General features: G+C 55.0%; 1 protein-coding gene across 3 annotated transcripts in view; it reads left to right on the forward strand.

Moving 5' to 3' along the window:
- SULT4A1 (sulfotransferase family 4A member 1) overlaps positions 1 to 22,870 on the forward strand; it is a 37,563-nt gene that overhangs the window by 1,050 nt on the left and 13,643 nt on the right. For all 3 annotated transcript variants that reach the window (XR_013398906.1, XM_015150530.3, XM_077949392.1), the window contains exons 2-4: positions 19,259 to 19,389; positions 21,127 to 21,207; positions 22,128 to 22,254. Coding sequence is in view for 2 of the 3 variants with exons in the window: in XM_015150530.3 (XP_015006016.2) it covers positions 19,259 to 19,389; positions 21,127 to 21,207; positions 22,128 to 22,254 (339 nt within the window). In the remaining variant the exon portion in view is untranslated. The remainder of the gene's footprint in view (positions 1 to 19,258; positions 19,390 to 21,126; positions 21,208 to 22,127; positions 22,255 to 22,870) is intronic.

Here is a 22,870-nt window from a genome sequence, read left to right on the forward strand (position 1 = left end):
GAGGTAGGAGATTGTAAAGTACCCCATCTAAGGTTTGTAGGGAAAGGAGGTAGCAGCTTTCCTGTTCTCTAAACATGTCCTAGGGATTCTCTGTTGCCACTGTATTTGAGGCAGACACAGCGTGGTTTACAAGGTGTCTGGCTCTAAGGTCATGCCCGACCAGCAGTCAGGCGGTTTTGGGAAAAGCTGTAGGCTTGGCTGTTGTAGCTGTATGGAGTTCCAGACACCTGAGGGCAGGTCCCTGACATTCTTCTGAGGAAGATTGGAGTATGGGCTCTCATTGGAGGGTGTTGGTTGGAGAACGGAGCGTTCGAGGGGCTGCTATCTTGAGCACATGCCAGTTGCCGCATGGGGTGGGACCTAGAATGCTTTTGGAATGGCTAAGCATGTTGTTGGCTTCTGTGGCCACTCATTGAGTCCTGTGTGCCAAGTGCTCTACCGCTGTTAATCTGCGAGGGGTTCTCATAGCTTTTTTTCAGAGGCTCAGAGAACACACAAATGGCTCGGAGTCACGCAGTTGCTGAGGGACAGAGGTCAGGTCTAGCTAGGTCTCCCGGTCCACGGCCAGCCTCTCCCCTGCCCTATGGATGCTCCGTTGCCCTTGGAAAATCATGAGGGACCAAGAAGGAGGGGGACCCAGCCTTCTTTCTAGTAGACTTCTTTCTAGTAGGCTTTAAAATGCTGGAAGTCTTAGCCACTTAGGGATTTTGAGGTTTGTGTCACTTCTCTGAGGCCCCTCCAAGTGGACTTCAGGTAGCCCAGTTCATATTTTCTTTCCCTTTCCTTCCCTCAGCTACTGGGGATACATTTGTAGCAGTCATCAGTGCTTACACATTAAGAACCTGGCTTCGGAGTTGGAAGTCCTGGGTTTGAATGCAGTTTTGCTGCTTACCAGCAGGGTGACCCTGGGCAGATCATAGAACCCCATTGAGCTGTGGTCTCTAAGGAGGGAGGAGAGACCACCTCGGTCCACTCATGTGTGGCTGGGAGGATGAGCAAAACGGCCGGTGAGAGCCCTTAGCCCAGGTCCAGACACATGCCGGAAAGGCTCATGGTTAATGCTGACTTTTACGCCCTGAACACCTGTTGTGCCCAGATGCTTTGCTAGGTGCTGGGGAGACCGAGAGAGGCCCCATCTGGTGCCTGTCCTTAGTGAGCTCTCAGTCTGATGGGGGAGACATGGTTGGTGCTGGGGTTGGGGTAAGTAGCCAGGACTAACAGCTGCCCCCTTCACCTGCCATGGCAGGGAACCCACGGGGCTCCTTGGATTTCCAGCGCCCGGGTCTAGGAGATCCTAATGAACTTGCAGGTGGTCAGAGCCGGAAGGGCCTGGTCCCTTGTCAACCCTTTCCCACCCTCCGCTGATGGAGAAACTGGGGTTCACAGGGGTGGTGAGGGCTTTCTGGTGGCTAAGGCAATGATAATGAGATCCTGGCCTTCGATTCCTGTCCAGTATTTTTTCCCACAACCCCGTGCTGCTTGCTGGGATTCTTTTTGTGCTTGTGACATTCTGGCTTACATGGCGGGTTAGCACTGTGCTGTCCAGTGTAGGAGCCTCTGCCCACAGGCAGCTGCTTACATTTAATGAATTAGAATGAAATAAAAGTGGAAATTCATTTAATCAGTAGCATCACCGTGTTCCAGGTGCACGGTAGCCACATGGGGCTAGCGGCTGCCGTATGGGGCAGTACAGATAGGGAGTGTTTCCATCACAGCTGAACGTTGTGCTGGACAGCGCCAGGTGAAACCGTGATCCAGGCAGCAGGAGCCCATGGTGTTTTCTGAGAAGGGCCTTTCTGTTGATCACTGACTTTGTTCGTATTCATTCGTACAGCGTATTTGGTCCTGGGATGGTGGCTGTATTAAATCCGATTGTGTCTGTGAAAACATTTTGTCCCTGTGTGTGGTTGGTTTGATGCAATCACTGCCATTGGTTTTGTCAACAGGTTGATTTTAATCAAGTGCTCGTCCCCGAGGGGGCACAGCCCCAGAGTCACAGAGCTTGGGCTTTGAGATACAGTCCCTGGCCCAGCCAGAGCACCCACTGCCCTGATTTTATTTTCCCCCTGGTTCCGGCCAGTCCTGAGGTGTGTGCGCATTCTCACTGATGCAGAGGGAAGCGCCTGGGCCTGGGCTTGGGTGAGCCACCTGGTTTCTTTGAACCTCAGTTTGCTCATTAAAAATGAGAGGATTTGACCAGATTGATTCATTGAAGTCTTACATTTTCAGACAACTCAGGGGTTGAAGCTGAGGGGAGCTGAAGCTGAGGGGAGACTTGGTGTGCAGGTCCCAGGCCAGACGGATGTCCTGGTTTTCTTGGTGTGTGTGTGTCACTGTGCCTGGGAGAGACCGGCTTCAGAAGGGCTGTGCATGAGGTAATGGTGACCTTGTGGCACTTGTGGTGACATGGGGGGAAAGCCAGAATCCTAACACTGAAGAGTTAACTGACCAGCCAGGGTAGCTGTTCTCAGGGCCAGGTAAATGGCTTGGGAATGAGGGTTCTGAAGAGGAGGATCTCAGGAGACTGCATGGAGGAGGAGGCAGGTTGGGTGGATTACCCATTGCAGATGCTGTTTTGCCCTCTACTCACTGGGATCCTCAGGACAGCCCTGTGCTCTTGTGATTGTTTCCTTTTTATAGATGTGAAAATGAGGGCCCAGGGAGGGCAAAGGGCTGGGGTAGTGTCAGCACCGGGTGTAGACCCTGGAGAGAAACCACCCACAGGACAAGGTAAGAGAGGCGTGGGGGTGGAAGCTGGCACCTGCCAGTGCTTCCTGGGTTACCAATTTGTTCTGAGATCAGGGAGCATGCAGAGCCCTTTGAGCTTTACCACACAGGGCAGCAAAGTGTTTCACAGCAGTGTGGTGAGTTACCTGCGTCCTACGAGGGAATGCAGAGGCCTGAAGAATGGAACGTGTGGTTTTGTACCAGAAGAACCGAGAAGTTCCTCTTTCCCCATCCTTCTCCTCTTGCTCCCTCATCCCTTCCCCTTTGTCTTCCAGCTGTACACATAATCAGGGGGCTTGACCTGGGCAAGGGGGTGGCAAAACAAGTGTCCTGGGTCTGCCGGGGCCACGTTTCTCCCCATCACCCAATTGGGCTGGGAGGCAAAAGCCTGCAGAACGACTCTCAGGGTTTGGGAGGAAGAAGGAGATGGGGCTGCTGGGGGCACCACCTCCTGAGTAGTTGGCCCTGGTGGAACAGGAAGAGACCCTGAGTCTGCTTGTCTGAGCTCCAGGGCTCTTGGATTCCTCCTTTCTCATTCTTCCCAGACAGCAATGACTCCTCCTCCCCTGTGCCCTTGTTACTTGCTTCTACAGGGGAGTTCATCTGCCCCCAAAGCAGCTCTTAGATCTTTTGGCTCCCTCAGCACCTGCCACAGTCTTAGGATTCTTCCCCTCTCACCTGCAGTGTTGCAGTGGCCTCTTCCTGAGCCCCGCTTCAGTTCATCCTTCACTCCGTAGCTAGAGTGATCTCCTGGAAATACCCGTCTAACTTGGGTACTCCCCGCTTAGAGTTCTTTACTGGCTCCCATTGCTGCCAGGCAGCGTTCTCCGCCTTAGCCTGCCCTTCTGTGACCTGGACTCCACCTGTTCCACCTCCATGCTCACCCCCCACGGGGAACTGTCTGCTCCTCTTGTCTGGTATTTTGCTCCCCTCCCCTCGTATCTCCTTTCCCCCATGTTGCCCTCTGATTACCTGATGACTTCCCATCTTCAAGTCCACTTGTCTGTTAAATGAGGGGCTAAACATTCTTCCTAGGCCTCCCCTGTAGTATCTTTCAGAACTTTAGAGATGATCCTCCTGTGTCTTCTGGCTTGCATAGTTTCTTTTACTTATTTATCTTTACTTTTACTTTTTTGGAGACAGGGTCTTGCTCTGTCACCCAGGCTGGAGTGCTCACTGTAGCCTCAAACTCCTGGGCTCAAGCAATCCTCCCACCTCAGCCTCCTGAGTAGCTGGGACCACAGGCATGAGCCACAATGCCCGGCTAATTTTTAAATTTTTTTGTAGGGATGGTGGTCTTGCCATATTGACCAGGTTGGTCTTGAACTCCTGGGCTTTAATAATCCTCCTGCCTTGGCCTCCCAAAGTCCGGGGATTGTGGGTGTGAGCCACCATGCCTGGCCATAGTTCCTTTTGCCTTGGCCTCCCAAAGTGCTGGGATTACAGGTGTGAGTCACTGTGCCTGGCCATAGTTTCTTTTCCTTCCTCCCTCCCTCCCTCCCTCCCTCCCTCCCTTCCCTCCCTTCCCTCCCTCCCTCCCTCCCTCCCTCCTTCGGCAGGGTCTTACTCTATTGCCCAGGCTAGAGTGCAGTGATGCAATCATGGCTTACTGCAGCCTCGACCTCCTGGGGTCAAGCAGTCCTCCTGCCTCAACTTCCCAAGTAGCTAGGACTATAGGTGTGCGCCACCACACCTGGCTAATTTTTGTATTTTTGTAGAGGTAGGGTCTCACCATGTTGCCTAGGCTGGTCTTGGACTCATGGGCTCAAATGATCCTCTTAGCTCGGCCTCCCAAAGTGCTGAGATTACAGGCGTGAGCTGCCGTGCCAGGCCTTGGCTTGTTTAGCTCCTGCTGAAATGTTGGCTTGTTCTTTTTTCCACTGGGTAATGTGCCTGTTTTCCTCTGGCTGCCTTCAATGTTTTCTCTTTGTCTTTGATTTTCAGCACTTTGAATATGATATGTCCAGGGTTTTTGTATGTGTGTGTTAATTCTTCTACTTGGGATTCCTCTAAGCCTCTTGGATCTGTGGTTTGATGCTTTTCATTATTTTGGAAAAATTCTCAGCGATTATCTTAGGAAATACTTCTTTTAGCTCATTCTTTCTTCCTTTGAGATTCTAGTTACATGTATGTTAGATTGTTTGACGTTGTCCTCCAGCTCTTGGATGTTCTATTCTGTTTTCTTCCCTCTTTTTACTTTCCTTTTTTTAAATTTTTATTTTTTGAGACAAGATCTCACTGTGCTGCTCAGACTGGCCTAGAGTTCCTGGGTTTAAGCAGTCCTCCTTCCTCAGCCTCCTGAGTAGCTGGGTCTGCAGGCATGCTACTGCACCTGGCTTCTTTCTTTTTCTCTTTTTGTTCCAGTTTGGGTAATCTCTGTGGACCAATCTGTGGCTAACTGCTTCTTTCTTCTGCTGTGTCAAGTCTGCTGATGAGCTGTCAAAAGCATTCAGTGTTTTCGTTATGTTTTTTCCCTCTACCATTTCCACTTAGAGTTTCCATTTCTCTGCTGAAATAATGCTATCTGTTCCTGGGTGTTGTCCACCTTTTCCTTGGGAACCTTTGACATGTTAATCAGACTTCTCATCAATTCCATGAGTCTGATTCTGTTGATTGCTTTGTCTCTTGACAGGTTTTTTTTTTTTGGAATAGTACCTTTTGACTGCTCAACACAGTATATTAGACAGTAGAGACTAAAGTCAGCCATATTTATGCTTGGAAATGAGGCTGGCTTTTAAACTGCTAGGCCGTTAGTGTAAGGAATTGAGTTAACCCTGCCTCGTTGGTCTGGTTTGGGTTTGGGTGTTGATCTGATTACCTTGAGCAATCATTGGTTTCATATTATTGTAGTGGTAGCTTGTGTTCAGTGGAGGGGCTGAGTTTCCAGAGGATTTTTCTCAGTGTTCCTGCTCCACCTCCAGCTTTTGGTCTTCCTCGTAGGTCTGAACTGTGGAGGAGTTTTGTCTGCACACTCTTACCCGTGTGCCAGTGATAGACTCTGCTGTTATCTGTTACTTTGGTTTAGTAGCTTGGCAGGGAGGGTTTGGGGTTCTCTGGTGTGTGGTCTAGCTGCAGTCTTCCGCAGGATCCATGTTGCTGGGTCTGGGTGCGGCTTTTTCATTGATCCTGCCCTCCTCTGAGTGGCAGCCAAACTCTGCCTGGATGGTAACTCTTGTGCAGGAGTTTCATGTCCTTTCTGTAGTGTTGAGGATCTCTAGTAGTCAGGGCCCAGGTACAGTTTCCTGCCCCTCCCCAAAGGGCAGAGTCTTGGTTTTTCCTTTTGCCTATCTCCAGCCACACTGGGTCTTCACCAGTGTCCTGGGAGGTGACACAGTTTTCTGCCCCTCTCTCCGTGGCTTAAAAGCCTTTTTTCTGTAAGGAAGAAGGGCGCAAGTAGGATGTTTTTCTTCTCCCACAGCCATGGCACTCTCCAAAGCATGCTGCCTCCCACTCTTTCTCCTGAGCACCTGGCCCAGGTCTGGAGAAGACCCTGTGTTTGGGTGCCAGCTCTCTGCTCAGTGTAAGATTCTCTGGATTCTCTGGCTTCAGAGGTTCTGTGCTGTCACATGGGCTCACCTTTGGCTTTTACCAGCGTGGAAACATTTTGCCTGAATTCCTCTTGCCACCTGCATGGGCTGGCTTCTCTTCCTCCAGGGCCCTGTCTCAGGTGAGCTGGTGCTTACCTCCTGCCACTCTGAGGAAGGGCCCATCTTAGTTGAGTGAAGCTGGGATCTTGTATTTTATCTGACCTCTCCCTGTTCGTGTGGGGTGGCTCTTTCCAGCATCCGGCATCTAGGGGGAAGGGGCCCTAGTGGTCCCTCCTGGTCTCCGACCACTAGATCGGATAGGTGGGCGTGTGTGTCGCTCCTGGGATGTGGGACAGGATGTTGTACAGTGTGACTGTGTGTGGTTAGCAGGGAGCGGAGTCCTAGCGTGGGCTTCTGGAGTGAGTGAGAGGAGAGTGGAGGGCCCATTGGGAGGTGGAAGCCTCCTTAAAGCATGCTTTGGAGACTTGCTGGCATTTTCTGGAAGCTAAACCAGTCATTTTGTGGGGGCTGGTGAGCCAGAGGCCCTGGCTTGGGCTTCAGGACTTGGCTTAGCTTGAAATGAGCCAGGCTGTCCTGGGACCTGTTGACCCCACCAGCGGCAGGGGCATTGGACTAGGTGGTTGGCATTCGTCCTGCTCAAGCCTCAGAACGACCAGGGAGGAGAGCGGGTTTCCTGTCTTTGTGCCAAGTACTTTGTTTTATCCTCCCCATCCTCACAACTTTGCCATGAAATAGGCCATTTTTTGGGTAAGGAACCAAGGCCCTGAGAAGAAACTGGCCCAGGCCAGCCTGACTCTGTGGGTGGCATCTCCCTGCGCTGCCACCTCCTTCCAGTGGGCCTGGCTTTGGGTGGTGCCAGCCCCAGGGTCATGAGTGGGGTCAGTGCTTCGTCCGCTGTCACTGTCCGCACAATTGTCGCTGCTGCTGATGCCTGGAGGGTGCTCTGTGGGGAATGACATTGAGTTCATCACTGTCCTCGCCTTCCAGATGAGGAACTCACATAGAGGGGCAGATCTTGTCCAGTGTCCTGTTGTCTGGAGGCAGCCGACCTGGTTTCCAAATCAGGACTCTGGATCCAGAGCCCTCATGACTGTCGCCTCTCTCAGGGCTGAGAGCCCAGGCGTGTGAGTCGGTGTGCTTTTGTACTAGAGAGTGGGCCTCTGCTAGTCAGATGGGAGGTGGTCTCAGAAGGCAAAGGGGGAAGAAGCCAGGAAAGGAGTGACTGCGGGAGCCTGGGGCTCAGCCTGCCAGCATCCCTTGAGAGACGATGTGAACACAGCTGGGAGCCTTCTCTGGCGTGTGGGGGGCAGGCGCCAACTCTTGTCCCTCAGTGGTTGGGGGTGGCTCAGGGCATCGGCTCCCTGCACTTCTGGGCCTCCTCCTCTGCGGCCAGGTGGGAAGCAGGCCCAGGTGCTTGAAGTCAGAAGCCCTCACCAGTGCTGCAGGTGACCTCTAGGGCAGCTGAGGGGTATAGGTGGGCACTGGTAGGCTCTACTGGAGGAGGGGACCAGTTATAAAGACTTAGGTCTGAATTTTGATTTTGGGCAAGGCCCTGATTCTTTCCCAGCTGGTCTTGGCCAGACTGTCCCCCGTGTGTGCAGATTGACTGGGGCCCTGCTTCGGGCTGGGCTTGGCGGGGGCAGCTCTGCTCCAGGCACCTCTTTTTCTCCTCCTGGGACTAGCAGGCTAGCCTGGGCCAATGGCCTTCTCTTGGCAGCAGTGGAAGTGCAGAAGAATAAGCAGAGACATGCAGCGTCTCCGTTGGCCAAGTCGTATGGTCGTGCCCAGAGTCACAGAGCAGGACCTTTATGAGGGGCCGTGAAGTCACACAGCAAAGATGCGCGTGGGGCATGTATTGTGGTCATTGCCCTGTCTGCCATTGTTGTCCGCACCATCCTCACCACCACTGATGTCTTGAGATGCTGCATGAGGGCAAGCTGGGGCCCTTAATGCCACACGCCAGAGCCTCCTTTCCCCAAAGCTTCTTACAACTGGTTTCTCCCCTCGTCCTGAAGGTCCCATTGCAAAGGCTGTTTTTTTACAAAAGCCTTCCCTGACTTTCTCTCATACAAAGGTGGAGCCTCTTCCCCTTGAGGCAGAGCTTCTGCCCCCTGGGGCGGAGCGTTTTCCCCCTGGGGCGGAGCCACGCTCTGCTTGCTGTGCCAGCTCTGAAGGTGCAGGAATCTCCTGGTAGCCTCTTGGCAGCCTCAGGGTTGTATACCTGGAACAGAAGAGCTAAAGGCCTAGGAGAAGTTCACTTTGAGGAAACTGAGGCCCAGAGGAGCAGTGACTTTGAGACCTCCCAGAGTCGCTGGCACAGCTAGGCTGGGAATCTGGGCTCCAGGTTTTCAGAGTCTCATGAGACAGAGGCTGGGGCCAACCCAGGGTTGCCGGAGCTTCCTGGACCAGGCAGGCCTGGCTGTGGAGCCCAGCATGCGGCAGCTGCCTGGCATCACCCCAGCAGGAGGACGGAGTCACGGCCAGGGACTGTGCCTGCTTCTCCTCTGCATCCAGCAGGGGTCTGGCTGTGGATGTGGTCCAGAGTGGGCAGGGGTGGGGTGGGGATGGCTGTAACTCGTTTCCCAGGGTCCCAGGCCTAGAAGTGAGCTGCCACTGTCATGGGTGGGGGTCAGTCCCAGCAACTGCCCCGTCTGCCTCACCTTTGCTTGATCGTAGCTAGGAAACGGTCGGAGATTTATCCCGCAAATGAGTACACGTGGGACGTGACCCTGTTTTGTTGCTCTCTTGCTTTGTGAGCCTTGGTGCTGTGTGTGTCTAGTGTGTATGGGTGTATGTGTGTGGTGTGTGTGCATGTGATGTGTGTGTGTGGTGTTTGTGTGTGGAGCGAGTGTGAGTGCACATGTGCTGTGTCTGGTGTGTGTGTGCGTGCTGTGTTTGAAGGAGTGTGTGTGGTATGTGTGTTATGTATGTGGTGTGCGTTGAGTATACATATGTATGTCTGTGTGTCTGATGTGTGTGTAAAGCACTCTGGTTCTGGAGCAAAAGTTTCAGGTGTTGAGTTCACTGCCCACTGGCCTCTGTGGCCCTGGACAGTTCATCCCTGAGCCTGTGTGGTCCTGTGTGAAGCTAGATGGTAACAGCAGCTCCAGTGAGGTATGTGAGACTCAAGGGGGAAGTTGTAGTGAGCTCCTGGGTCTCGGTCAGCGTGTCCTCAGCTGGTGCTGTGAGCTGGGCTCCGGAAGTCTTGGTTCCCCATCCAGTTGCCAGCCGTGTGACCAGGAACTCTGCTTTTCCTCTTAGAGCTTCCCGTCCCGCTCTGTGTCGAGGGCATTGTCTTGAGAGCTGAGAGACAGTGTGCGGAAGCACAGGGACAAGGACTGGCTGCGGCAGGTACTTAACAGACGTCCTTCACCTTTTCCTTTTGGAGGTGGGGAGCATTCTCAGTGTCTGTTGGGGGACAGTTCCCACCCGGATGGAGGCAGAAGCCCCCAGGCCCTGGACTGTTGCCCGGCCCTGATGAGTTGCCCCTTTAAAAGTTCCGCTGTGGGCCGGGCATGGTGGCTCACATTTGTAATCCCAGCACTTTGGGTGGCTGAGGCAGGAGAATTGCTTGAGCCCAGGAGTTCAAGACCGTCTGGGCAACATAGGGAGACCCCTATCTCTACAAAAACCAACCAATCAAACAAACAAACAAAAAAAACTAGCCAGGTGTGGTGGCGTGTGCCTGTGGTTCCAACTACTTAGGAGGCTGAGATGGGAGGATCCCTTGGACCCAGGAGGGTGAGGCTGCAGTGAGCCATGATTGCGCCACTGCACTCCAGCCTGAGCCACAGAGTGAGACCCTGTCTCAAAAAAAAAAACAAAAAAAAAAACTTCCAGCTGTTGCTGTTTCTCAGGGAGCCGGGGGATTCTGGCATCCCTGTGGATGTCCTGGGACTCCAGAACCCTGTAAGCGGCTGTGTTTCAGTGGGGCAGACTGAACACACACGCTGGTGTCTGTTTCCTCTTGAAACCTCACTAAAGTGACAATAAAGGGATAGAAAGCTCTGAACTCCCAGAGCAGGAGAGGAGGGCGCGGTGGATTGGAAACCCAAAAGATCACAGGCAGGGCTGAGTGCTGGCTCACTGGGCAGGCAGGGAACCTGAATGCCGCAGGGAACCTGAAGGCGGCCAGGTGGGAACCCATTCCAGCAGCCCAGCCCAGGAAGCAGCTGATGTGGTGTCCATGACACTGGGGATGGAAACCAGAGGCTGTCACCAAGACAGTTTTCTTCTTTGGGGACCGGAGAGGCTGTGATGTGAGGGTCCCGTGCACAGCTGAAGGCTGGGACACAGGGCATGTGGGAAGTAGGGTCACACACAGGCTGCACACTTGGAGGGTGGGATTACCAGCCCCTCCTCGCCTCAGCTCTTAGGATGCCTGTGACCTGGTTCCAGTCTCCAGGCTGGGGTTGGAGGCACCCTCTTGAGAAATTGACCCCAAAGCAGAGCCCTATACCTACTCATGGAATCTCCCACCGAAGTGACAGGTCCTCAGCTGTGAAAGCACCGAGGCTGCTCCCCCAGGCATGTGTGGCCCCCAGGGCTGCTCCCACGGTCTCTCCCTCACCTGTGAGTGGACTCAAGATCACCAGGTAGCAAGTCTCCAACAGGAAGGATAGAGACCTGCAGAGACAAAACACAAAGCAGAAAAAAGGACTCCGAGAAAGCAAAGACCATGTGAGGAGCAGAAGAAAACCTAAAAACCCAGAATAACACCACCTCCACTCATAAGTCTTTGCAGTATCCTTTGAGAGTCAAGACACGTGTTGCTTTCACTGAAGGAAGCAGCAGTGAAGACAGGAATAACGAGAGATCATCAAAGACTCCTGGAGATGAAAAGTGTGAAGGTGGAGGTTTTAAATGCACAGTTGTGAGGTTTGGGTGGTCAGGCTGAGAAAATAGTCCAGGAAGTAGAATAAAAATTTTTGCAAAATGGTGACAAACAGGAGCAAAAAGATAAGAAAAATGGAAGTTTAATCTTGGAGTTCCAGAAAGGGAACAGAGTATGGTAGAGAAAATTATTGAAGCCAGAGTTTTCCGAATGTTCAGAGCTCAATAAAAGACACCCCCAACCCCTGCCAACTGTCTGGCCTAGTGAACGAGTAAACTGGGGCGAAGAGAAGATCTCAGAGCTCCCACAGAGAGGAAAATAGGCCCCCAGGATCTCAGCGGCACCACTGGCAGCGAGAAGACTGAACGACGGAAAGCGATCTCCAGCCTGGGCTTCTGTACACGACCAGACTGTCCCTCACGTGGGAGGTGAATATGGATGTTTGCAGTTACCTCAGTCTCACATGCCCAGGAAGCAGCCAGGGCACCTGCAGTTGGGGGCTGTGGAGAAAGGACCAGTGCACCCAAGGTGGGGGGAGGTCTAGGAAGGTCCCATGCAGCCATGCCAGGCCGCTCACTCAGATGAGGGAGGGAGAGCAGAGCGGGCAGGGGCATGTCCCCAAGCAGCAAATGGGATTGAGCGAACACCCACCCATGTCTCTGGCCGTGTTGAGGCTTGGAGGCTTGTTAGAGTTGTGGAAGGAGTTTTTAATAGCAATACAGAAAATGAAATAAGCAAACTAAGACAGTTACCTACTCTGGGAAAAGTGAAATAGTATACAAAAGAGGAAATGTAATCACTACATGGTGTACTTTGCATTAAACACCAAATTAAGCCTTGAATTAAATCCAAAATCGTGCTGCGACTGTATCGGCAGGAGGGAAGCTTGTGTGTACGGGAACTTGGCTAAGTCCTCATCTTTCACAGTCAAAAATCATTAGCCCATCTAATATGTACAGATCATAAAATAATGATATCAGTACACTTTTTGAAAATTTGAGGGCAAAAGGAATCTACCAAAGGTCTCCTTCTGGGGAGTGGGATTAGAGGAGGAGAGAACTGTAGATCTTTGTGCCTTACAGGACTGACTTTTTCAACTAGGTACAAGTGAAGCTGGACATTTCCTGACTCCTTCGCAGGCGGGAGCTGGAGTACACGAGTGCTGGAGTCAGCTGGCTGCTCTGGCGCTGGCAGGGGCGGACTCCACTCACTCGAACCTCCTTCGTTTCACCCTCGAGGGAGGGAGCACGCAGGTGAGCGGGTGCGGGAACAAACTTTGTACCAGCCCCGCAGCGGCCCCTGGGGTTCAGAGGAAGTGTTCCAGTGCTCTTCTAACCCAGCCGTCTGTGGACGGCTGAAGTATTACCAGCTCAGTGGGCCCTCTGCCTTTTCATGTGAGGCAGCTGCCTTCTGCCAGCGAGGGCTAAGGGTCAGTGTGACAGCCTTTGGCACCCGCACTCGTGGCACCTGAGTTCTTGTCTGGCATCCAGGAGGAATGAGGCTGCATGAACGAATTGGAGGTGGTAAACGTGGGGGATTTTTGCTGATGAAAGTGGCTCTCAGCAGGAAGGGAGCTGAAAATGGGACGGAGTGGGAAGGCTATCTTCCCCTGGAGTTGGCCATCCCTGGCCAGACACTCTGAAGCTCCACCATCAGCCTGTTCCTCTGAAGTCACGCTGCTTCTGTCTCATGTCCAACCGTAGTCTCTGACGTCCAGTTACTTTTTCTCTCTCTGCTAGCTGAGTTCTGGGGTTTTTATAGGCACAGGATTGGGGGTAGGGCGTGGTTTTGGAAATGATAACATTTGAGCGGGAAAACAGGGATGTAAGTTCTCACTTCGGGCCTTGGTATCAGGCCTTTTGGCTTGAGGGTGGGGCCCCCGCTGGGGACCTGCCCTCTTCTGCCCCATATTTCCCTGCCGCCTGTCCCTGTCAGAGGTGCGACTGGTGAATCCTGTGAGTGAAAATCAAAGGGTTTCAGCCACAGGGTCCTAGTGGTTTCCAGGCCGTTCTGATCAGTTCTGATGCCTTCTGTGATGAGTTCTGGTGGGAATTTTTGATGGGCTCTGTGCCCAGTGTTAAGACAGGCTATTCTCTAGAGTCCTGGGGAGTTCCACCCCAGAACAGCAGTGGCCTCCTGCAGGCCTCGACCCAAGTCCAGGTGTCAGTGTGCACTGCGCGCTGCTGCAGGGGGTATTGATCGGTTTGCCACTCAGAAGTGATTGCAGTGGTGTCAGCAGAGGCACTTCTGTGAATTACTGCTTCTAGCTGACTTGCGAAGAGCTGCTGGAGAGCGCGTTTGGCTCGAGTTACTGGCCAGCGGGTGGCCCTGCCCTGTTGGCTCACCTGGTTTCTGTTTGAAAGCTTGACTCTTCCCTGCTCAGGGTGGATCTGCTGGGGCCTGGGCTGGCTTCCAGCTGCACAGCTGTGATGAGGAAGATTGGTGCCCTCCTGGGCCCCCACCTTGGCAGTGGCGTGTTTGCCCTCACTGCTCTTCAGGGGCCCCAGCGTAGCCACAGCCGCGTGCCCCCGTTTGTCCCACAGCAACATGACAGGCCTCACTAGGACTCCTCCACCTCTCACTCCTGCCTCGGCCCCACCTGGCCCTGATGGGAAGTGGCTCCAGCTCCAGGCGGGCCCCCACTTCCCAGTGCCTTGTTTCCCTGTCAGTAAAGGTAGTGCTCATGGACCCTCCTGCTCGAGGCCGGTGGAGGGCGCCACAGGGTTGGCTGTGGGCGTTGCTTTGCCTGCTCCAGGTGTGTGGCTTCATCGGTGGGTGCCAGGAGGTTCCTGTCCTGTGCTGTAATGAGGGTTGCCAGGTTTGCTGTGAGACTGTGGCGTGTCCTTGCAAGTGAGCAGGTCCTGTTGGTGATGCCCTATCTTGATTTCAGTTGCTGAGTTGACGTTGGTTTATATTGATTCTCTTTGGGCCTGAGCAGGCCTGATTCTCTTTGTGGCCCTTCTGCACGTCATCTCCTTTGACCCCAGCAGCCCTGTGAAGAAGAGAGGGGCATCACCACCTCCATTTTCTGGAAGGTGGCAGGGATGGTGTCATTCCTGGGACTCCTGGGCCAGCCTGGAGCCTGGCACATAGTGAGCCCTCTGCTGAGTGAATAAAAGGCTCGCTGAGTGGGTGGGGGTACCTGCGCTGGGGTCGGAGTGCCAGGCAGGAAGGAGGAGGGCAGTGGCAAGGTGGGTGGAGGGGAGAGCAGCAGAAGAGGATTCTCCCTCAGTCTCCAGAAAGGGGCACAGCCCTGCCCACACCTCAACTTTGGGACTTCTGGCCTCCAAAAGTGTGCACTGTGAGAGAATACATTTCTCTTGTTTTAAGCCACCAAGTTTTGGGTGATCTCTGGCAGCACCCTGGGAAACTAAAACAGTGACTAAGACCAGTTCCTTGCCCTCACAGGTCTTGCCCCAGCCAGGCACGGTGTGACAGTGTGCTAGGACAGTGTCCAGGGCTCTGTGGGACCAGGGAAGGGCACCTGATCGAGAGGCGTGTTGTCAGGGAAGGCTTCCTGGGAGCAGCGACCCACAGAGCAAGCCCGGGCTGGCCAGGCAGAGGGCAGCCTGTTGAAGGCCTTGGGCCACTGGGGCGCTGGGCTTGGAAGGGGGTGGGAGGCTGGCCAGAGCAGAGGGGGTGGGTGGAGGGCTGGCAGGGCCGCATCACTGGGACCTCAGGAGCCCCTGGGTATAGTTGGCCACAGTGAGGGTGGGTGGAGGGGCTGGCAGGGCTCATGCCCATGCCCAAGGGCACCACCAGGAGCATGGAGAGAGACCAGTGGGAGGAGTGCTGGGTGCCACAGCTTGGCGTCTGGCAGAGGGCCTTGCAGAGCTAGGACTGTCTGACTCTGAAGCTGGGTTTGATCTTGGGTTCAAAGTGCTTAGAAGTGTGCCTGGAATGAGGTAAGTGACCAGATAGTATAATGACCATTTTTCTTTGATCATGTTATCGCATCTTGCCAGCTGGCTTTATGCCCTAGGAAGGCCGGGACCTGTTCCCTGCATGTTTCCTGGTGTGTTCTCGCTGCCCCTCTCTCCCTGATGCCCGTGTTGACCTCCTGTTGAATTCTCCTGGAAGCGGGAGAAGGTAAGGTTAGCAGGTGTTCAACCAGGAAATGGACGTGGCAGGCTGGAGAGAAGGGCCACGGGGACAGGGCCAGGTGGACCTGACGAGTCAAGAGCTTCCTTTGGCTGATCTTCTGGCATAAATATTTAATGGGGGTGAGGATGGGACTTGTGGAACTGAAGTGGCCGATATTGATGTAAGAAGACTTTAATGTGCAGAGAATGTCTGTCTGGGTTGTTGGCCTGTGGGGCTGCAGGGGTGGGGAACGTGAAGAATAGGTGATGAAGATGTCACTGGGAGAGGCCCCTTTCAGGGATGCTGCCCGCAGTCTGATTTCTAAGGACAAAGACCCCCTCACTGCGGCTGTCCCGAGCTGCTGGCTGGATGGTCCTCACGAGGAGGAACAGGCAAGTCAGCCACACTCTGGTTCTGTAACCCTTGGCACATTTTGGCCTTAGGAGCCTCGTCTGCCATGAGGATGGTTGTATTTCCTACTCAGGTTGGTGGGAGAGTCCATGTGCTGAGAAGTTCTTTCTGTGTATTGAAGAGAGCTTGTTTTCCATCACCAAGCCACACCACTTCCTTCCTTCAGTACCTTTGCCCCAAAGCTCCCTCCTCCAGGAAGTCTTCCTTGATCAACACATCCCCTTCTGATTACTCAGAGTCTATGCAGCACCCAGCGTTTGTTGGTCCACTCAGGAAATATGAATTGAGCATGGCCACATGCTGGCTCTCCGGGTGCAGCAAAGAACAAGACAAAACAGCCCCTGTCCTTAAGGTGGAGAGGGGAGGGAGCACGCAAAGGAATTTGCAGGCTGTTCCTGGGCAGGTAGATAGCACAGGGGGACCACATGACAGGGCGAGGGGCAGGAGTTAGACCCATAGCTGGTGAAGGAGTCTGTGCTGACTGAGCGGCATCTGAGCAGGCGCAGGGAGGAGTCAGGGAGTGAGGAGGCTCCAGGTAGGGGCACCAATGCCAGCAGCCTGGGGAAGGGCTGGTTGGGCTCAGAGGTGGGAGGGAGCTCAGGGGAGAGCCAGGTGGTGAGGGAGTGGAACATGGTGAAGGCCTTGCGTTGACTCTGTGGGAGGCAGAGCTGCTCCAGACGGCGGCAGTGGACAGTGGTGGGGTCTGACTTCCATGTTAAAGCCACAGTTTTGGTTACTGGGTTGAAAACAGAGGTAGAATAGTGGTCCTCAACCTTTTTGGCACCAGGGACTGGTTTTGCAGAAGACAGTTTTTCCATGGACCCAGGTGGTGGGGTAATGGGGATGGTTTCATGATGAAACTGCTCCACCTCAGATCGTCGGGGTTTAATTAGATTCTCATGAGGACCACACAGCCCAGATCCCTCGTAGGTGCAGTTCACAATAGAGTTCGTGCTCCTGTGAGAATCGTGTTCCCGCTGATCTGACAGGAGGCAGAGCTCAGGCTGTAATGCCTGCTCCTGCACCGCTCGCCTCCTCCTGTGCGTCCCGGTTCCCAACAGGCCACAGACCCATGGCCTGGGGGTTGGGGACCCCTGTACTAGAAGGCAGAGTGAGCTGGGTGGCAGCAGAGAGCCAGGGAGGAGCCCTCGTGGGAAGCAGCTCAGGTGTGAGGACGCGGTGTCGCAGGGGGAGGGTCAGCTCTGGACACACCAGATGGCAGGGTTGGCGGGGCTAGCTGAGGCAAGGAGAGAGGAGAGGAGCCGGGTGAGCCACAGTGAGGCCACCATGCAGCCCGAGCCCTGTCAGCTGGAGGGGCTGCTTGCTGAGACGGGCTGCAGGGGCTGCAGAGGAGACAGCCTTGGACGTTACCCCCAGAGCCGGCTGGGTCCCGCTGAGGTGCTGGGCAGCGAGTGAGCTGCTGGAGTTCATGGGCATGTGCCCCGGAGGCTGATGTGTGGAGGGGTGGACCTGGGTGTGACCTGGGGGGAGGGGGCTGGGGCTGCACTCCGGGCTGTCACCGTGTTCAGGGTGGGAAGATGAGGAGCCAGTGGCAGAAACCGGAGCCGCTGATGTGAAGGGACCACGGTGGGTTAAGCTGTGCCCATTTCTTCTGGGAGGTCAGACAAGGTGATGACTGAGGATCACTGGGGACCTGGAGCTGTTTTGGGGCCTGGGGACAGAGGCTGGAGAAAGCTCAGAGGACCGCCTTTCTCCCCGGGGAGTTACCTTTGGTCCCAGCACACTTCTGGCTGGGTGTCCTGCCTGGCCCTAGGGTCCTCGAATGGGACTCTGCACTCAAGGCACCAGTGCATGCAGTCAGCCCCATGTGTGGTCCAGGCGGGGCCCCGCTTCCTCCTGCCTGCACCAGGTGTGGGGCCGGTCACAGTGCCTGCTGCCCCTGGGCCGTAGCAGGGAAGAGAGGGCCTGTCCCATGCGTCCCAGGGTGCGCACTGCAGGTGATCCTGGCCATCAGAAAAGGCCGACTCGAAGGGGCGGGGGCTCTGAGACAGCTCTGCCTAGGCTGAGGCTGGGAGGAGCATACAGGCCGAGTGGATAGTGCTGTGGTTGGCCCCACCCAGGAGGGTGCAGCCTGGACCCTGTGCCAGGTGTGGAGAGCTCAGAGGGCCTCAGTAAATGGTTGAATACCTGGGCCTGAGTTTGTGAACAGTGGGAAGCTACGGAAGGGTTTTGGGCTGGAAGCCGTCGAACCTGAGTGCAAAAGGTGCTGTTTGTCCCAGAGGGACAGTTCCCAGACCCAGGCAGGAGGCCTACTAAGCCAGGTGGCTGATTTGTGAGGAGGGAGAATTGGTCAGCATGTCTGTAGCCCAGTGGGCAGCTGTGGTCCTGTGAGCGAGTGCCAGGGTGTCCTCAGCACACACGAGCTCCTTGTTCCCTGCAGGCCTCTCCCTGCCTTTAATGGTGTGGCACGCTGTGCTTGCCCAGGCTCTTCCCGTTGGCCGCATCTCCCCACAGGCTTAGGAGAGCAGGTTATGCTGACTAGGCCACTGGCAGGTGGAGGTGATTTTTCTCTTTTTAATTGAATTATATCTTATACGTGCACATGAGTTGGAGGAAGGCAGAGAGAGGGAGAGAGAAGAGGGGGGAGAGAGAGAGAGAGAGGAGGGAGGGGGAGGGGGGGAGAGAGAGAGAGAGACAGAGAGAGAGAGAGAGACTGTATACTAAGTCCTGCTTCTGAGGCTCGGAGTGGTCCAGTGTTATGACAAAAGACTGTAATAAGGGCTGGGGGGATAATGAGCCGGGACCATAGATGAAAACCTGCATGTATGATAATATTGTAGCATATTGTAGCATGCTTCTGTGTAATTCCCACCAGACCTAGTTAATAGCTCTAGACCCCGGAATCGCCTTTGTGCCTTCTCTGAATCAATAACCAACCCAAAATATAACCACTGTTCTCATTTCTGTCACTGTAGTTTAGTTTTGCCCATTCTTGAACCTCATGCCAATGGGACATACAGGATTGTACCCCAGAGTGCCTTGGGGTGGGAGGACTCTATCACATCCTGTCTGTGGGGCTTGGCTGTGCTGTGTCTGCAGTTCATTCTTTTTCATTGCTGTCTAGTATCCCATGGTGATTGTCACAACTTACTCATTCTATTGCTGATGGATATTTGTGTTTCCAAGTGACTTTATGAAGTGGCCAAGATTGTTCTAGAACCTGTGTACAGATCGACAAGCACTGGCTTCCCTTGGGTCTCCCCAGGATAGTTCCTGGAGCATGGGCTATATATTTAGAGTTTCAGTAGATACTGGCCACATGTCATTTCCTCATCTTGGCTAGCGGGTCATTCCCCTGGCCCATCATTCCTGTGTAAACTGCCAAGTTCAGCCTCTGGAGGCCTTGGGCCAAGTCACCCACCTGTTACAGCCCCTGAGCCACTTCCGTAACAGGGGCTGGGTTCTATTCTGTTCTGTTCTCCTAACAGCCCTGTGAAGCATCCTGGCCCCTCTGAGAATCAGAGCCGATTGGCCCATGACCCAGCACAGGGGATTCAGGCCGAGACCGTGCGGGGCCCACTCCTCTTCCCCCAGACTCGAGTCGCCCTTCTTGGGCAGCAGGTGTTGACCTGAGCACAGGGCCGAGCGCTTGGGTTTCCTCTGAGCACCCCATGCTGGGGCTTCTCCCCTCCAGGCACCAGCTTGCTGCAGGAGGTGGTCTACTTGGTGAGCCAGGGTGCTGACCCCGATGAGATCGGCTTGATGAACATCGACGAGCAGCTCCCGGTCCTGGAGTATCCGCAGCCGGGCCTGGACATCATCAAGGTACCCAGGCCAGTGGCACCTGTCCCAGCACCTCTTTAGGGTATTTCTGCAGTTACACCCTGATGATTGACAGTTGCTCCTGAGGGCTCTGTGGGTTAGGGGAGAGCAGATAGCCCCAGATAGCCGGGAGAGAACCTGGCAGGCCTGAGCTGGCAGTGACCTGGAACTTGATGTGGGTGTGGGTGATACATCAGCGTCAAGGAGTCTGGGAGGTGGAAAGGAAGTCAGTGCCTGGGGGGCACAGGGTTGAGGGGCCATTCGCGGGGAGCAGGCCCTGGGCCTCCCCCTTGCTTTCCCCTGGGGACCCTCCTCTGAGGGAGCTGGGTAGGATGCGTTTGCATCAAATATTTTGTATCAAGAATGAAATAAATGTTACTCCAGAGCCCTGCCCCCCTCACCCCTCAGACACACCCAGAGGCCCCCCACTCCATCCGCTGCACCTCTTTAGTTCCAGCCTCACACCTGAATGGGCCAGAACTGCAGCCTCCACCATGCCTGCCCCCGTCCCACTGGAGTAGCATTCCGAAACCCAGCTCTGAGAGTGCCGTCCTGCCCCGTGGCATGGCACAAGACCCCTGTGACCCTCCAGGGCCCCTGTCTGCACCCCAGCCCCTCGGGCCTGAGCAGTCACCTTGCTCTCCTTGTCCATGCAGAACCGTCTGGGTGTCGTTCGGTACTGCTGTGCCGAGGGCCACCGTGTTCAAGGCACCGCTCTTGGCCTTGGGGGCGGCAGTGACTGACAGCATCAGGCCCGGCCTCTCAGCCCAGGAAGCCATAGTAGCTAGACAGCGATCAGTGCTGGGAGAGGAGCAGATCAGGAGGGGACCGGCCATCTCCCGTGGGGATGTCTGAGGCAGGTCCTGAAAGAGGAGAGGAGCATAGGGACCGGTGAACAGAGACTGCACGGCGTGAGGGGCCTGGCCCTCCAGAGCAATAGGCAAGCCTGGGGGTTTCAGGCAATGGTCCTGGGCTCTTTGGCTTCATGAGGGCTGGGCCCATTCCTAGGGCAACTGGGAAGATGGGCTCTGAGCAGAGGAGCAGGGTGCTGACTGGTTTACAGGACCACCCTAGCTGCTGATGGGAAGGCCTGAGGGGCAGGTGGAAGCAGCGAGCGCATCAGGCCAGGTTGCTGTGTGGTCCAGCGCCAGCCTGGCAGCACCCACTGGGCCTGGTGCCTCCTGCTGCCTCTGCTGCCCTCTGATACCACTCCAAGCCAGGGCAGTAGCTCCCAGGCCCCCTGAGCGGACCCTGTGGCTGTGGCTATGATAGGTGGACTCCCCCGGCCGAGGTCCGGGACCCTTATCTCTACTGCCAGATAGAGACACCCAGCCGAGGTGTGCTCATGTCTCAAACATTTGTCTCAGTTGACAAGGGAGGCTGTCCTGGCTGGGTCTGAGACTGTCTCCGGGAGAGGAGACCAAGGAATGACAGCCTTGCCTCCTCCTGCTCTGACCTCTCCCCGCTCCTGGCCTCGCCTTTCCCTCTGACTCCTACCCTTCTTCCCTGGCCCCCACCCCTTCCCATGTCCTCTCGTCCCTCTCCCCTTGACCTCACCCCTCCCCCTGGCCTCACTCCTCCCTCTTACCCTGCTGCTCTCCTGGCCCCTCCACTACCCTGTCGTTCCCTCTGATAACTCCACTTACCCTGAACCCCACCCTTTCCTTCCTCCTCTGGCCCCGCTCCTCCCCTTGGTCTCACCCCTTCCTCTGACCTGCCTCTCCCTCTGACTCCACGTAGGAACTGACCTCTCCCCGCCTCATCAAGAGCCACCTGCCCTACCGCTTTCTGCCCTCCGACCTCCACAATGGGGACTCCAAGGTAAGCTGGCACCCCCTCTGCCTCCCGAGATGAGTCCCCACCAAGAGGAGCCCAAGGCCCCTGTGCAACACACATGCAGGTCCCTGGCACTTACCTGGCCTCGGGGGCTGTCTTCCCAAGGACCCCACAGGTAAAGGTCCCTTCTGAGGCCGTCTTGGGTCATGCGTCTCTAGCATTTTACCCAAGTTTTTAATGTTGGGTTGGTTTTTACCTCACAATTGAACATGGCTGTGGCCAGCCTAATCCTAGCGTGTGCCTGCTTTGGGCCGAATTCTGTTTGTTTTTCAATTGCATCAAATGCCGAGGCCTGTGGGTTGTTGTGTGTGTGTGTGTGTTTTTGTGTTTTTTTTTTTTTGAGACAGAGCCTTACTCTGTCGCCCAGGCTGGAGGGCAATGACACGATCTTGGCTCACTGCAACCTCTGCCTCCCTGGTTCAAGTGATTCTCCTGCCTCAGCCTCCTGAGTAAGCTGGGACTACAGGCATGCGCCACCACACCTGGCTAATTTTTATATTTTTAGTAGAGACGGGGTTTCACCATGTTGGCCAGGCTGGTCTTGAACTATTGACTTCAGGTGATCTACCTGCCTCGGCCTCCCAAAGTGCTGGGATTACAGATGCGAGTCACCGCACTCAGCCAGAGACCAGGATCAGGGTTGCAAGTTTTCTGTCTTCTAGAGGACAAAAATAAAATACTCAAGTAATTATCCTGGCCAGCACTACTGCATGGACAGGGCCCCTTTCTGCTGAAACAGCGAGGCAGCAGCACCAGCGGCTGTGCACATGGGCCCCAACTGGATGTTGGAAGCGAGTGTTGGTTTGTGAGGTGCACCAGCAGGTTCAGGGAGGCTGGCCTGTGTCGGGGCAGCCCTGCCTGGGAAGGAAGGAGACATGGACTCACCCCGCTCCTGTCGCCCACAGGTCATCTATATGGCTCGCAACCCCAAGGACCTGGTGGTGTCTTATTATCAGTTCCACCGCTCTCTGCGGACCATGAGCTACCGAGGCACCTTCCAAGAATTCTGCCGGAGGTTTATGAATGATAAGCGTGAGTGTTGCAGCCTGGCGGCATGTTAGAACGGGAGCCGTCTGTTGTCGTGGATGGCCTGGCAGGTGCTGGGTGCTTCCCCGGCACGGTCTCCAGTTCTGACAGGGACCACGTAGGTCAGGCCCGTGGTCCACTTTACAGATGAAGACACTGAGGCTGAGGGTGTCATGAACGTGGCTGAGACCGTAGAGCTGGTGTGTGTCAGAGCAGGTCCATCTGACCCCGGAGCCCTTCTCTTATACCACACTGTTGGGGTGTCTGAGAAGTTCCCCAGTTAAAACATCCCTCCTTGCTACCTGGGTTTCAAACAGGGAGAGAATGAAAACAGTAAAAATGGAGGCCCAGGTATCACTGCTGTTAGTGACAGGGACTGGAGTGGAGACTGTAGCTAAGTGTGACAGGCATGGGCCTTTGGCCGAACCTCAGGCACAGGCAAGCCACCGGGGCAGGGTACACTTGTGCCCGCAGGGAGGAGGACAGCCGGGCTGAACCTCAGGCACAGGCAAGCCACTGGGGCAGGGCACATTTGTGCCCGCAGGGAGGAGGACAGCTGGGCTGAACCTCAGGCACAGGAAAGCCACCGGGGCAGGGCACACTTGTGCCCGCAGGGAGGCAG

This window comes from Macaca mulatta, chromosome 10 (assembly GCF_049350105.2).
Source record: "Macaca mulatta isolate MMU2019108-1 chromosome 10, T2T-MMU8v2.0, whole genome shotgun sequence".
Taxonomy (NCBI): Eukaryota; Metazoa; Chordata; class Mammalia; order Primates; family Cercopithecidae; genus Macaca; species Macaca mulatta.